A 14165-nucleotide genomic window follows, 5' to 3' on the forward strand; every position below is an offset into this window, starting at 1 on the left:
GAAAATAGTACAGGTTGTCATTGAAAATCCGGATCCTTCAGTTTTCCGGCATAGATTTCAGGGCGCATTTTCAAATTTACACTGTTTTCTGGAGTCGCTGTTTATGTTTAGATGGTGTTGTACTCCAGAATCAGCTGTTAGGTCTTGCTTTTCCTCCACAAATTGAAGCTGTTCCTGTTCCTGAGGATGCTGTTACTGTCAGTCAGGCTGTCAGGATGATCATCTTCATATCTATTTAGCTTCTTTTCAAGAGTACAGTATGATGATGATGATTAAAATTCTTAGGCACTATTTTGTTTAGTTGAACTAAAATTCTGTAAAACAGTTTTATTTAGTTGGTGAACATTACAATATCATTTGCTTTACATTTAGTGTTATTTCAATTTAATATATACAACATAAATAACCTTCAAAAATCCAGATTTTTCGAAAATCCGGCACTCCTCAGGTCCAGAGGTTGCCAGATTTTTGAATGTCAACCTGTATCTGTGTTTCTCTCTGTGAACTTTAATTTGACTGTTACATTTGTTTTTTTTAGGTTCAAAAAAGTAACCCAGCATGTCTCAAACAGGAGAAAAAGTGAAGGTATGTGCAATAATATTAATTACTAATGTAAAGATGAAATAATGTATTATGCATGTTTAGGTGCCTTTGCCTCATCAGATATATTTTTTTTGTAGGGATAATTATAATGATTCTGAGTTGGGTCTCTTTCACAGTTGCATTGAAAAACCTCATGGTTAGCCACTTCCAGGCCTGTAGCAAACAGCTGCTATGTGCCCAGGAACAGCAAAGTGCATCCCAATCAACACGTTTGCATGCATTGTCTTGCATTTGGGATGCAGTTCTTCCTGCAGAGGAGTAAAAGCAAGTGACATGCTGTCTGCAGAAATCGCACCATGATCCACTACACTGCAACTGCATGCACAGAGTTTTTTTCCCACCCCACTCTTTTGGCTGAATGAGATTAGCTGAAAGCATAGTTCAGTCTTAAAGCATTACATTTGCTTTAGGGATTAATGGCACATCAGGGCCCCCTTTTTTTTATAGTTATCTGCAGCTTTAAAGCAGACTATACTTGCTTGTCTTATCTGGCAGGTAAGCATGCTACTTCCAGTCGACACAGTAATAATTGTGAGCTAAAAATGTGGGCTTATCTTTTCAAAATCCAAAAATTGGTTTGCAGTAGAGGGTGAGGGTTGGAGTGTTGCACCACTCTTGCTCAGTATCCATTACTGCCAGAAATTTTAATGAATGCAGTGATAAAGCACAAGCAGACCACATTTAAAAGAGCACCACAATTTAGTATAGGCTTTCTAAAGCTAAAAATAACAAAGTATTATTAAACAAACAAACTAAGATAGTTAGATGGAGATAATGCATCTTCTTAATAAAATATTCCTATTTCTGTATCTAACAAGATTTCACTGTTTGCAAAGCCGTTTAATTATACCACTGCATCATATAACTGTATATCAATGTTTGGAAACCTCTTGTCTCCTAGTTTTCTGACTCTGCTGGCTATGTTGGATTTGCCAACCTTCCAAACCAGGTTCACAGAAAATCTGTAAAGAAAGGGTTTGAATTCACCCTCATGGTGGTTGGTAAGTGGATGAATAATGTATACCATGGAATACTACTATGAGAATCGTTTTATTCTTGACGGTTTCTCTTATATAAATGTTATAATGGCCCTAGAAAGAAATTTCCTGCTGCAGTGTTTTCATTTTTCATCATTCTAATGCATCTGTCAATAGCTTGGCTGCCCTTTTTTCTATTTACATGGAAACATGGCAGTATGATCTGCAGCAGTCTATTTTTTCTATTAACTGTTAGTTAATATTATTCCTCATTTAACACTTGAATATAATGTGTTTTTTTCCCTTTTTTTTATCATTGTGGACTTGTTTTCTCTCAATACATCTTTACTCTCTAGTCTAGCACAGTGTATGTGCCTTTTGTCCATACTGTACATTTTAGGTCTCATTCAGTAAGGAGTTTAATGGTGAGGTGTCAATTTGTAATTGCAGTACTTTTATAACTATTTATCGTGTACTGGAGTGAATTCTGATTAGATGTAGGCCTAAAAACTCATGTATGCACATGTATAGCCAACAGTAGAATTTACACCTAAAGCCTAACTGAACATTCAGTTTAAATTTGCCAAACTCTTTCAAGGTCTGATAAATATATAATTAGTTGATCTTAGAAAGCAGCCACAGCTTGACTAGAAAAGCCTGTGGGCTGCTAACATGGAACTAAACCCTGCTATACTAACCTGTCCCTGTGCCATGTCTTTTCTTCTTTTCTTCCTTCTTGATCTTAAGTCATTTTGATTGGCTGGGTTGGGGTAATGTAACTCGTGCAGGAGGCACGTGGGAGTTCATTTAGTCCCGGGAAAGCTGGGATTGCTTGCTATTCTAGTAACCAAAGCTGACCTGCGCATGCACAGCTTTGCTTTTTTGACAGTTCACAAAGCGATGAGGCAGGCAAGATGGATTATTGCATAAGATAAATCGCCTGTCCCTTTCTGCAACAATGCCCAATGCGACCTGCCTGATTGAACATTTGAACAACTTAGTTCCCCCAGATGTTAGTAATCCTTTCAGGTGAAATTCTGACATCGGTACACCTCACTCCAACTCCAACAAGTGACATGTTCATCATCCTTCCCCCCTCTCAATAGAAATAATAATGCTCTTTGTACAAACCTTGTTCTTTATAACTGTCACTAGAAACTTTCACTAAGGACTCTTTGCAGCGACTGTATTTGCACCTCTACACATTTTTATTCTCTGTGGGGGTTGTAGAAGTTTTGTCTTAGAGGTCCCACATGCCTCCTGCTTAGCCCCCCCCCCTTATTGGGGAGTATGAGACTTTATGATATTTAGGGGGAGTGTAAGACTTCTGAAAGTTAGCTTCTGCACAGAGACTGAGGATCCCTTTCTGTAGCTGCTAGTGGAGTACAGGCAGCTCTGTATGCAATAATACATCCTTACATTTTTTTTAATGCAATTTTTGTAAGTACCTAAAAGTGTCAGCATCTTGTAATCTGCTGAATTGCAGCTCTAAGGCTGGGGAAGAGAGAAGCAGCACAAAATGTCAGTTGTTTCATAGTGGTCATATGTCACAAGAAAGAATAGGAAGAATGATTCAGACGGACAAGAGAGATGACCTTATCATTAACAGTTCATAGTAGAGGCTTTTTGCTCAGTCAGGCAGGACTGTGTTGTGTAGTAGAGCTACACAATCTGGTGACATGATCCTTTTTTTTTTTAACTCTTTGCTTGTAACTTAGCATAAAATCTAAAATTCTATACTAAATGTGAACATTTATCAAATAAAAAGTTTTCCTGCTTTTAGGTGAGTCTGGATTGGGAAAATCAACACTCATCAACAGTTTGTTCCTCACTGACCTGTATCCGGAACGATACATACCAGGCGCAGCAGGTACCCATTGCAGTCTATGTCCCTTCAATTTTGTATATGTTTATCTTAATGAATTGTATATTCCACATACCTATATTATGTGCGTATTGACAGATAGGACAGTGATCAGTCAGGTAACAATACTTATTACAGAAGGGAAATCTCCTGTCCTTTTCTGCAGTAAAGCCCTGCCTGATGCCAGGAAATACTTCTCCATCTGTGTTCATCTTCATTCCTTGTGGCAGGTTTGAGGATGGGCAGTGATTCACCCTCTGTTACCTTCTGTGAGACAAGAGCATCTTTATGTCTACCAAACTATGACTTTTTTCACTTTTTTTTGCTAAATGAAACTTTTGTTTCCTGACAAACCTGGTTTAACATTCATTATGTGATTTCCAGACAGAGACTTTAGATCTTATCTACACACTTACTGTCAAATGGCTGTTCATTTAAAGGAATTCCAGGAACTGGCAAGTTTCCATTTCAAAATAATTTTCTGCTGAGACTTATTCCCAGCAACAGTAATTTCAACTTTTTAAGTATATTGCCAGATTTTCAGAAATCTCCTTAATTTATCATTAAAACAAATGACTTTTTGACACATTTTGTTCACATTTTATGATTTTAGCATACAAACAATTGTCTCCCTTACTTAACCACCTGAGCGTTACACTGAGGTCTAGATTTCTGTACCAAAAGTGATCCATCGTTTTTCATGAATTTTTTTTTTAAATTGTAGACCTGTAACTTACAGAAATATGTCCGAACAGGGGTTCTAGTAGATATTATGAATATAAAAAATGTTTGAAACACACAATCATTTAAAAAAAAAATTACTTTTAATAAAATTAAAGGAAAAACACAAAAATCAGCTTAAACATGACTACATAAACAAAGCTTGAAGCCATGGCAGGGGGGGTCAGGCAGGCGGTGATGTCCAGGTCCAGGCAGAGATGTCAGAGTCCAAGCAGAGGTCAAAGCAGGCGGAGATGTCAGAGTCCAGGCAGAGGTCAGGGCAGGCGGCAGGCAGAGATGTCGGAGTCCAGGCAGAGGTCAAAGCAGGCAGCAAATGGTCAAAATTAGGCGAAGATCAGCAAAGGTAAGATAAGACACAGTGTTACACACTAGCCATCCAGGGAATAAGTGGCAATTTTTAAAACTTTGATTCTGTATTTATTGGGGTTTGTTTTGAATTATTTTGTATTGATTGGATACGGCAGTTTGTATCCAATCCAATCCAAAATAAGAATTTGAATTTCCAAGTTATTTACTTTTATTTTATTTGTTTTTTATTTTTTTGTATTGGATTGGATACAGGAGTTTGTATTCAATCCAATACAAAATGAGCGTTTGAATTTACCAGTTATGTACTTTGTATTAATTTTATACTATTTTGTATTGGATTGGATACGCAAGTTTGTATCCAATCAAATACAAAATATAAATTTGAATTTCCAAGTTATTTACTTTTATTTTATTTTTTTTTAATTTTTTGTATTGGATTGGATACGCAAGTTTGTATCCAATCCAATACAAAATGACAGTTTGAATTTACCAATTACACACTTTGTATTTATTTGAATTATTTTGTATTGGATTGAATACAGGAGTTTGTATTGAATTTCCCGCACACGCGCCGATGTCATCACGCACGCAGGGAGGAGCCGTCCGTTTTTTTTTTTTTCTCCGCCGGACGGCTTCTCCCTTCAGAGATCATCCGGCGCTGGAACGAGAAGGACGTGGGACAATCAGCGGGACCAGGTAAGAAGCCGGCCGGTGGAACACAAGATGCCGGCCGGCTTCTTACCTGGTCCCGCTGGCACCCGACGCTGGAGAGGGAGATCAACGGACGACGCTGGACAGAGGACGACGCTGGAATACGAAAACGACGCTGGATAAGCACAGGGGGACCAGGTAAGTATGGATGGGAAAAATCTCGGGGTTAACCATCCTAGCCGTTTTTTTTTGCCCGAACGAAGGTCGGGCTTAACGGCTAGGTGGTTTATGATATAAACAAAATAACACATTGTGATGCTTACCATATACAAGGATGTTTAGTTTTATATACTTTATGTACTTTGGTATACTGAAGGTATGTTTTAATAAATATTAAAGGTACATAAAGGGTGCACAGGCTGCCTTAGAATTTCACTTTTTAATTAGTCCCCCTTGCTACATTTTTTTCGTTATGATACAGGGCCTTTTTCTATATTACAGCACTACAGGCTTCTTGGTGTTTCTCATATACAGCCTCAAGATGTGAAAAAAAATTCACAGCCACCAACTAGATTTAAGAGTACTTTGTTGATTTTATTAAAAATTTGCTGTTTCGAAAAGTTTTTCTTTTTCTCCTCAGAGAAAATTGAACGGACAGTTCAGATTGAAGCCTCTACTGTAGAGATAGAGGAACGCGGAGTGAAGCTACGCCTAACTGTAGTGGATACGCCTGGTTATGGAGATGCCATTAACAGCCAAGACTGGTAGGTTGAGTAGATAGTTTTGGTGAACAGAATTTAATTAAATGATTTTGTCTGATTAGTGGAACATATCCTAATTTTTAAGTAGATTCTTTCTTTTGCCATGCCAGAATTAACATTCAGCCTTGAGGCGGATGTGTACGTGTAGATGCAGCTGGTAGGGCCTGGAGGCCTCTCGGGAACAAAGAGACAAACATTTCCACCAGTTGTATTTTCCTGCATTTTACACAAGCATAACAATTAGAAAATCAATGGCTTTCATTGTAATCTCCAACCAGTATTTCTTCTTCTGCTATGACATGTTGGGTGTTCTCACCTGTTTTTTGCCATTTAGGTGTTTAAAAAATGTCTTTAAAATGCACATCAAAGCAGTGTGTGCCAATGCAACACACATTTAAACTATGCATTCGGGTGGGTGTAAAATCCTTAGGTGTTATGTTTTTATGGTTTATATTTCCCCATCACTAATACAAATATAAATGCCGCAGGAATACATTTCAAGCACCTAGAAATGCCTGCACTTGTTTCAGCAACCTTGCACACCTTTCTAGCAAATCCAAACTGGTTCTGAAAAACAGCACTAACACTTTTGGGTAGTATCTGAGAATGACATTAGGCCCCAGGACTGCATATTCCTTGTGACATATCACTTTGATTCACAGTCTCAGAACAGGTAGGCAAGCCTCAGTGCATTCGGCCTCAATTGCTAAAAGTAAAGTGCTCTTTTGCCCAGGGTTTACCTGAGATTTTGTTTATATCTTAAAGAGGAAGTAAACCCCAAACTACCTAAAACAAAAAAACTCACACAAGATCTTTTACAACTTTAGTAGCTTATAGAAAGCAAAACAAAAAAAAAAAAAAAAGTGCAGTGTACAGGAACACTAGAAGTTGCATCTTGACTCTGTTTTTTACATAAGGTTACATAAGATTAGTATTAAATGCAGCTTTTGGCTTCAGCAGTCTAAGTGTTAAAATGAATATCTTTTTCTTGGAGTGGGTAGGTAAGGAGAGATGTGCTGGAGTCCCCCTTTCCTTCCGTTGCCGTCTTGCCCCTACATGAGCTCCTGGCCAGATTATTGTGTTTCAAGCAGCTCTTCCTGTTGATTGTGTGCTAATTCAGCTTGTTTATTGCTCTGAAATGTTTCTGGCTGCCCTACTTGGATCCTCGTGATAATGTGCAGGTCACTGGCATTTACCCTTATATGAAATCTGGAGCTGCAACATGGATTTCTTATCACTGATTTTGTTATGGAACTTTCTGCTAACTTGTTGTGGGGTTGTATTTTAAAGTTTATTAATTTACTTTATATAGGGCCAAATGCCTTAGGTTTGTTCTATGTGAGTGTTGCAGAACTTCAGAAAGATGCCAGAACATGCTGTAGAGGTGCAAACCGCACTGTATGCCCACGGACCTTAACTGAGAAAACAAAAAATACCCAGGAAGTAAAGCTAATTTACAAAAGAAACAAGCAAAGTCTCCTCTTTTGCCAAAAAAAAAAACCGGCCCTGACTTCTGGTGGTTTGTTGTAGCTCTACACTGCACAGCACATGCACTGTGCAGTGTAGACCTTGGCTGTGCCCCAAACAGAGCCAGATGCTGGGAAAAATTTAACTCCTGTGTACATGCATAAGTTACATTATCAGTGGGCTAAAAGTAATTGCCATGGAGTCGTAAGCAAAGATGGCAGCTTACTGGGATGTGGCAGTGACAGGATCCTAGTCATTGGTGCTATGTCTGTGGTGAGCTTCTACTAATCCTTAAATATGCACCAAAAGTATAGTTCATCTTTAAGGCTTTCAATGGACCCACTATTCCCATTGTCTGCCAGAACTTAGCTGGGCACTTTAAGGTTCAGGGCTGTCAAAACCAAGGTAGAACAGCTCTGTTTAGTCAAAATGCAGATGAGATATTGGGGGACCAATAGATGTCTTCAGAAAAAAGTAGCCCATCACACTTTCAAACTAACCAGCCAAAAAAAACATAACTAATCTGCAAATAAATCCTCTGTTTTTGTTATCTGATTAGTTGAAACATTTGATACTTCTGGAAAGCCACTCTACTGTGTCAAGGCATCCTTGGTCTCTAAGGGCATGTTCACATATTGCTATATATTTGCATATATATAGTGCTTGGTTTATGTATGCCCCCTTTTTTTGCTAGCTTTAAACTATGCAGAGTGGCTAATAATAAATATTAACAATAATCCAAATTAAAAGGAATAAACAATAACTAGGTAACATATCTGTGAACACAGCACCTGTGAATGCAGCATGTGTGATTGGTGACCCCTACTGCGCTCCCTCCCCCAGTCTGAGTGGTGTTGTATTAGAGATTACAAGAGGCTTCTATAAAGTAAAATTTAAATGTTTATACTAGCTGTGTTTAAAGTGAAGTATTTTCATGCCTGACCCAGAATAGATGGAAATTCTTGACTGTTTCCAAAACTTCTCCTAGTACATATTAAATGCAACTTTTTAGCAGCACCCCGGTTAAAAATAAAGTAGTGTAAACTTCTTATGTGGTTTGTTTTATAAAAAAGTAATACATTTTACATTAAACTTACAAGATAACATGTGAAGTTAGGTCATTTCCTCCCTCTGAGGTCACTTCCTGTTAGATGTTTTGTTAGTTATGTGGTTCACTGACATTCTCTGTGCTATTGTGTCATTCCCTGGGAAGCACCTGGTTTCTGAGGGCATATCCTGTGATATGACAGAATGCCCAAGGAAGCTGAAAAACCACAAAGAATAGAAATAGTAAAATTTTTCAAGATTAAAATAAACCTCATTAGCTTACAGTATACTGGAGCTGTCACAATTCAAGTGAATGGATGCCATTTTTTTTTCTCTAAAGTTAGGATTTTTAGATGATTGTTTTGTAAGGGAATCTAGTGATTTACTACAAATTGACTGACCCCTTTCACAAAATCAGCATTGCTAAAAGCTAATGTCAACCATTTAGATTTGTAGTATGGTCATATAACCCCATCAGTGTGCCAGACTACATCAGCAGGTTTGGTTGTTGATGTGTTACAGACACAAATGCTTTAGTTATATAAACCATGAAAGGTAGTAGAATAGAGGAGGTAAAACCAGGATTTATTGGTTCTCCACATGTTGCTAGGGATTGGTTCGCTATATGATGGTAGCTGCAGAGTTCTGGGGACCAATGCTATTTGGCAGGGCCATCTGCATGTACCCAAAGATTTTTAGTGGTCTTTTGGGACCACCAATGAATTTTATTAAGCAGTGGTTCCCCAAGACCGGAAAGTGATTTTAAAGGTAATGCTTTACTCTAATGAATCAGCAGTGTTAATGAGAAAGGGAGAAGGAGATACATCCTTATACATAGAAACAAAATGAAGTAAAGTTGGAGTTTGCTCTTTCCTTCAGTAATATCACAAATACTTTTTCCCAGTGGAGACACAGCAGTAGTAAAATGGACTGTTATTTCTTCTTGAAGAATGTAAAATATAAAACAAATTCTGTTTAACACTTTTTTGTTTACAAAATATTTCCATGTGTGTTTTCATAGTTTTGATGTCTATATTATTAACATACAATGTAGAAAATAATAAAAATAGAAAAACCATTGAATGAGAAGTTGTGTCCCAATATTTGACTGGTACTATGTGTCTAGGTATATAGTTACAACTCAGATTTATAAAAGGAAAGTAAAATGCATCCAAAAGTTTTATAGTTATGCTTCCATAACAAAAATGTAGTATCCACTGTGGGTCACATAGTTTTATTATTATGGCTTTGTGTGCTTTAGCCAGGGCCCTGTGTTTACTATGCAATATATATATTCTCTCCAGGAAGTCTGACCAATTTTGAGCTGTCTCATTTCCTGAGGTTTAATGTTTCTGATATTGTTGATAAAGTAGGATGAGCATCTGTTAACACAGCTGGCTGTGAGCCTCATTCTGCTCTAAGCATTTCATTACACAATATAGCCCTTTTATTGGATTCTAATACACACACCTAACACCGCAGGCCATGTCTAATAAGCAGGACTGCAAATCTGTTTGGCTTTATTTTTCTCCAAGAAAAATGAGTGCACTGAAAATGAATATTGTACAACACAAACATTTGTGAAATGAAATATATACCCTGTTTGTTTCAGCCTATGTATTTTGTACTCTGGTGATGGGGAACAGTGGGTAAAATAAGTAACAGATGTTTTTTCAACATTTATATAAAAACCATATATACCAACCAAAGCAATATTTTTGTACTTTTTATTCCCAGTTTCAAAACCATTATTCAATATATAGATAACCAGTTTGAGCGTTACCTGCATGATGAGAGCGGCCTAAACAGACGCCACATAATTGATAATCGCGTTCACTGCTGCTTCTATTTCATCTCACCATTTGGACACGGGTAAGACTTTACAACCCCAAAATGATATCAAAGGCATCTTGAAGCTCTACCATGTTTCAGTGCAAAGGTTTCAATATATGAAGGACAAAACTATTTCCTGTCTACATGCATGTGTAGACTATTTCCTGTCTTCAGCAGTGTCTGCATATATATGTAACGCTAGATCAACACCCTCTGCTTTCACCTCAGTGGCTTTGCTTACTTTTCCAGTACATCTAATGAAGGATCTATGGTTGTCACACAGGGTGGACATTAAACAAGTCTGCTTTTTGTTCATTCTTTTACATGGGAGTTAGGGACAGTAGTTTACAGAGGGAAGGATTTTTTTTTTTTTTGTATATAAATTTTTTTTGAGATACAATCAGTGTCATGAAAAACAAAACAATAAATGCAATACCCATATTTATCAAACAAAACAAGTATTCAGTACATACATATTGTGCAAAAAAAGACCATTGTATGTTCAAAAAACTGAGCATCTCCGTTTCCAGTTTAATTCTTAGAAAAACAAACAAAAAAAACAGCTGAAGAAAAGAGGAAGAAAAAGTGAGTAAAAAGAGAAAAGAAAAAGATGGGGTGGGGGATAGGTAGGTGAGTAAAGGGTAGGTAAGGCAGTTCAGCAGTAACACAATGTCACACAAACCATCTGCTTCAACAACATCTGCAAAGTATTTAACCTACAACCTCTATTAGTGTGGAACATTATTCTGCAGTTTGATATTGAGGTAGCAATGTGTTAAACTCTGTTGTAGTGCAGTATTGGATCCAGGAGAACCAAATTTGGGTAAATGTTTCAGCTTTCGCAGTTCCCATGGTCATCAGCTCCTCCATACAGTAAATATCTTTTACTCTTCCCAACCATTGTCCAATGCTTGGAGGGCTGTCCTGGGAAGATCACATTGTTTTTACTTTCAGTTCAGCTCTAGGAAGGAGACTATTTCTGACAAAATTTACTGGCATTTGTCTGTTCTTGCTGACATTGTTTGTAGCCTAAAAAATTAAAACCAATGCAGTCACTATATTTAAGGTAAGGTAAGGTTTTTGTTCTTGGGTTTATTTACCCTTTAAATTTCTGCTACATGTATTTACGTGGTTATGTGATAAAGGTTCTAGATTATTTACAGTTCATTTGCACAGTAGCTATTTTCTACTCTCCTTCCAACCATCGCACTACAGACTTTCAGAGATTATTCTTAGTCAAAGTCTCATGACTGTGACTGAAAGACATTGATTGACCATTGATTTAATGAGATACAGTTAGGTCCATAAATATTTGGACAGAGACAACTTTTTTCTAATTTTGGAAACAACTCAGATGCAGTTGAACTGCAGACTTTCAGCTTTAATTCAGTGGGTTGAACAAAAAGATTGCATAAAAATGTGAAATAAAGCATTTTTTTAACACAATCACTTCATTTTAGTGGCTCAAAAGTAATTTGACAATTGAGGCTATTTCATGGGCTGGTGTGGGCAATTCCTTCGTTATGTCATTATCAATTAAGCATGTAAAAGGCCTGGCGTTGATCTGGGGGGGGGGGTGCTTGTATGTGGAAAATTTTGCTGTGAACAGACAACATGCGGTCAGACAACATTAAGCTGCAAAAACAGAAAAACCCCATCCAAGAAATTGCTACAAAATTAGAAGTGGCAAAATCTACAGTTTTGTACATCACGAGAAAGAAACAAAGCACTGATGAACTCGGCAACGCAAAAAGACGTCCACAGAAAGCAATAGTGGTGAATGATCGCAAAATCATTTCCATGGTGAAGAGAAACCCCTTCACAACAGCCAACCAAGTGAACAACACTCTCCAGGAAGTAGGCGTATCGATATCCAGGTCTACCATAAAGAGAAGACTGCATGAAAGTAAATACAGAGGGTGCGCTGCAAGGTGCAAGCCACTCATAAGCCTCAAGAATAGAAAGGCTAGATTGGACTTGATTGGCTCAAAAACATCTAAAAAAAGCCAGCACAGTTCTGGAAAAACATTCTTTGGACAGATGAAACCAAGATCAACCATTACCAGAATGATGGCAAGAAAAAAAGTATGGAGAAGGCGTGGAACAGCTCATGATCCAAAGCATACCACGTCATCTGTAAAAACATGGCGGAGGCAGTGTGATGGCTTGGGCGTGCATGGCTGCCAGTGACACTGGGACACTAGTGTTTATCCATGATGTGACACAGGACAGAAGCAACCAAATGAATTCTGAGGTGTTCAGAGACATACTGTCTGCTCAAATCCAGCTAAATGCAGTCACATTGATTGGGAGGCTTTTCATAATACAAATGGACCATAACATACAGCCAAAGCAACCCAGGAGTTTATTAAAGCAAAGAAGTGGAATATTCTTGAATGGCCAAGTCAGTGACCTGATCTGAACCCAATTGATCATGCATTTCACTTGTTGAAGACTAAACTTCAGACAGAAAGGCCCACAAAGAAACAGCAACTGAAAGCTGCTGCATTAAAGGCCTGGCAGAGCATTAAAGAGCAGGAAACCCAGCATCTAGTGATGTCCATGAGTTCAAGACTACAGGTTGTCATTGCCAGCAAAGGGTTTTCAACCAAGTATAAGAAATGAACATTTTATTGTCAGCTTTTTAAATTGTCCAACTACTTTTGAGCCCCTGAAATAAAGTGATTATGTAAAAAAAAAAGGCTTTAGGTCCCCACATTTTTATGCAATTTTTTTGTTCAACCCACTAAAATAAAGTTGAAAGTCTGCAGTTCAACTGCATCTGAGTTGTTTCAATTAAAATGAATTGTGGTAATGTACAGAACCAAAATTAGAAAAAAGTTGTCTCTGTCCAAATATTTATGGACCTAACTGTATATCTTTTTCAGGAACAGGTACTGTTGCTGGATATTGTGACACAACAGAAATGTGTTAATGAAGACTTTTGTCTATAATGTTTTATTTTTTTTTTGTACATTAAAGATAACCTGTGAAAATAGAAATACAAACGCTGCCATTTGTTCACATGTTTATAGGGTCAGAGGCTCTAGGCCACTCTCCTTCCCGCCTGCTTCACTAACTACTTACAGCAATTTCTTTGTGTGATGTAGGGTTTATATACAACATTAATAAATACATTGTAAATCGATTTCTTGCATTGGTTACCGGGTCATATTGCTGATGCCACCCCCTTTTTTCAGATTGAAGCCTTTGGATGTAGAATTCATGAAAGCCCTTCATGGAAAGGTGAACATAGTGCCTGTTATTGCTAAAGCAGACACACTGACCTTGAAGGAGCGAGAGAGGCTTAAGAGGAGAGTGAGTATGACTCTATGCTGATGAAGTCAAAGTTGTTAAGCATCTGAAAAAGTTGATTTATTGAGATCCATTTTGTCACATACTAAATGAATACCAAGTGTTTAAAAACAAAATGTTTTTTTTTTTTTTTTGCTTGAAAAGAAGTTGCTGATGAGAATCAATACCTGTGTGTTTTAGGTTTGGGAGTTTTTTGGTACAGGAATTCCCTTAAACCCAACTTCCCCTACCCTTTTCTTTCTAGGTCTGAAAGGAAACCATAAAATCTTTATCACAATGTTGTGTGTGCCAGACACAGGGCTGCATGTAATTTGTGCTTGGCAAGCACAGACTTTGTACAGAACAAAGGCAATTCTTTCTCTGTGTTCCTTGGGAATTAAGAGTTTGAGCTCCTTGGTCATTATTATAACGTAAAAGGGCTTCATTTCGTATTGGCTGATGATAATACAGAAGTGGTTGACGCAGGTTTTGTGCCATAATCTATAATAACTGTGTGGACAGACAATACAAAGGAGCTCCATTATGTAATAATAGGCTATCCATCTTTTTGATCAGGGAAGTGTTTTCCCTTGAATTGTTTACACTTTTAGTGTAGTA

The 14165-nt window shown here is 37.6% G+C and overlaps 1 protein-coding gene across 1 annotated transcript in view; it reads left to right on the plus strand.

Annotated features, from left to right (window-relative positions):
* The first annotated feature begins 472 nt into the window (after window positions 1-472).
* The window catches only part of LOC140333774 (septin-2A), a 38916-nt gene continuing 25223 nt past the window's right edge, over window positions 473-14165 (plus strand). The window contains exons 1-6 of the mRNA XM_072415664.1: window positions 473-585; window positions 1505-1604; window positions 3364-3450; window positions 5786-5909; window positions 10158-10292; window positions 13454-13571. Of these exons, the coding sequence (XP_072271765.1) occupies window positions 559-585; window positions 1505-1604; window positions 3364-3450; window positions 5786-5909; window positions 10158-10292; window positions 13454-13571 (591 nt within the window). The 5' untranslated portion in view covers window positions 473-558. The remainder of the gene's footprint in view (window positions 586-1504; window positions 1605-3363; window positions 3451-5785; window positions 5910-10157; window positions 10293-13453; window positions 13572-14165) is intronic.

Source organism: Pyxicephalus adspersus, chromosome 6, assembly GCF_032062135.1.
Source record: "Pyxicephalus adspersus chromosome 6, UCB_Pads_2.0, whole genome shotgun sequence".
Lineage (NCBI taxonomy): Eukaryota > Metazoa > Chordata > Amphibia > Anura > Pyxicephalidae > Pyxicephalus > Pyxicephalus adspersus.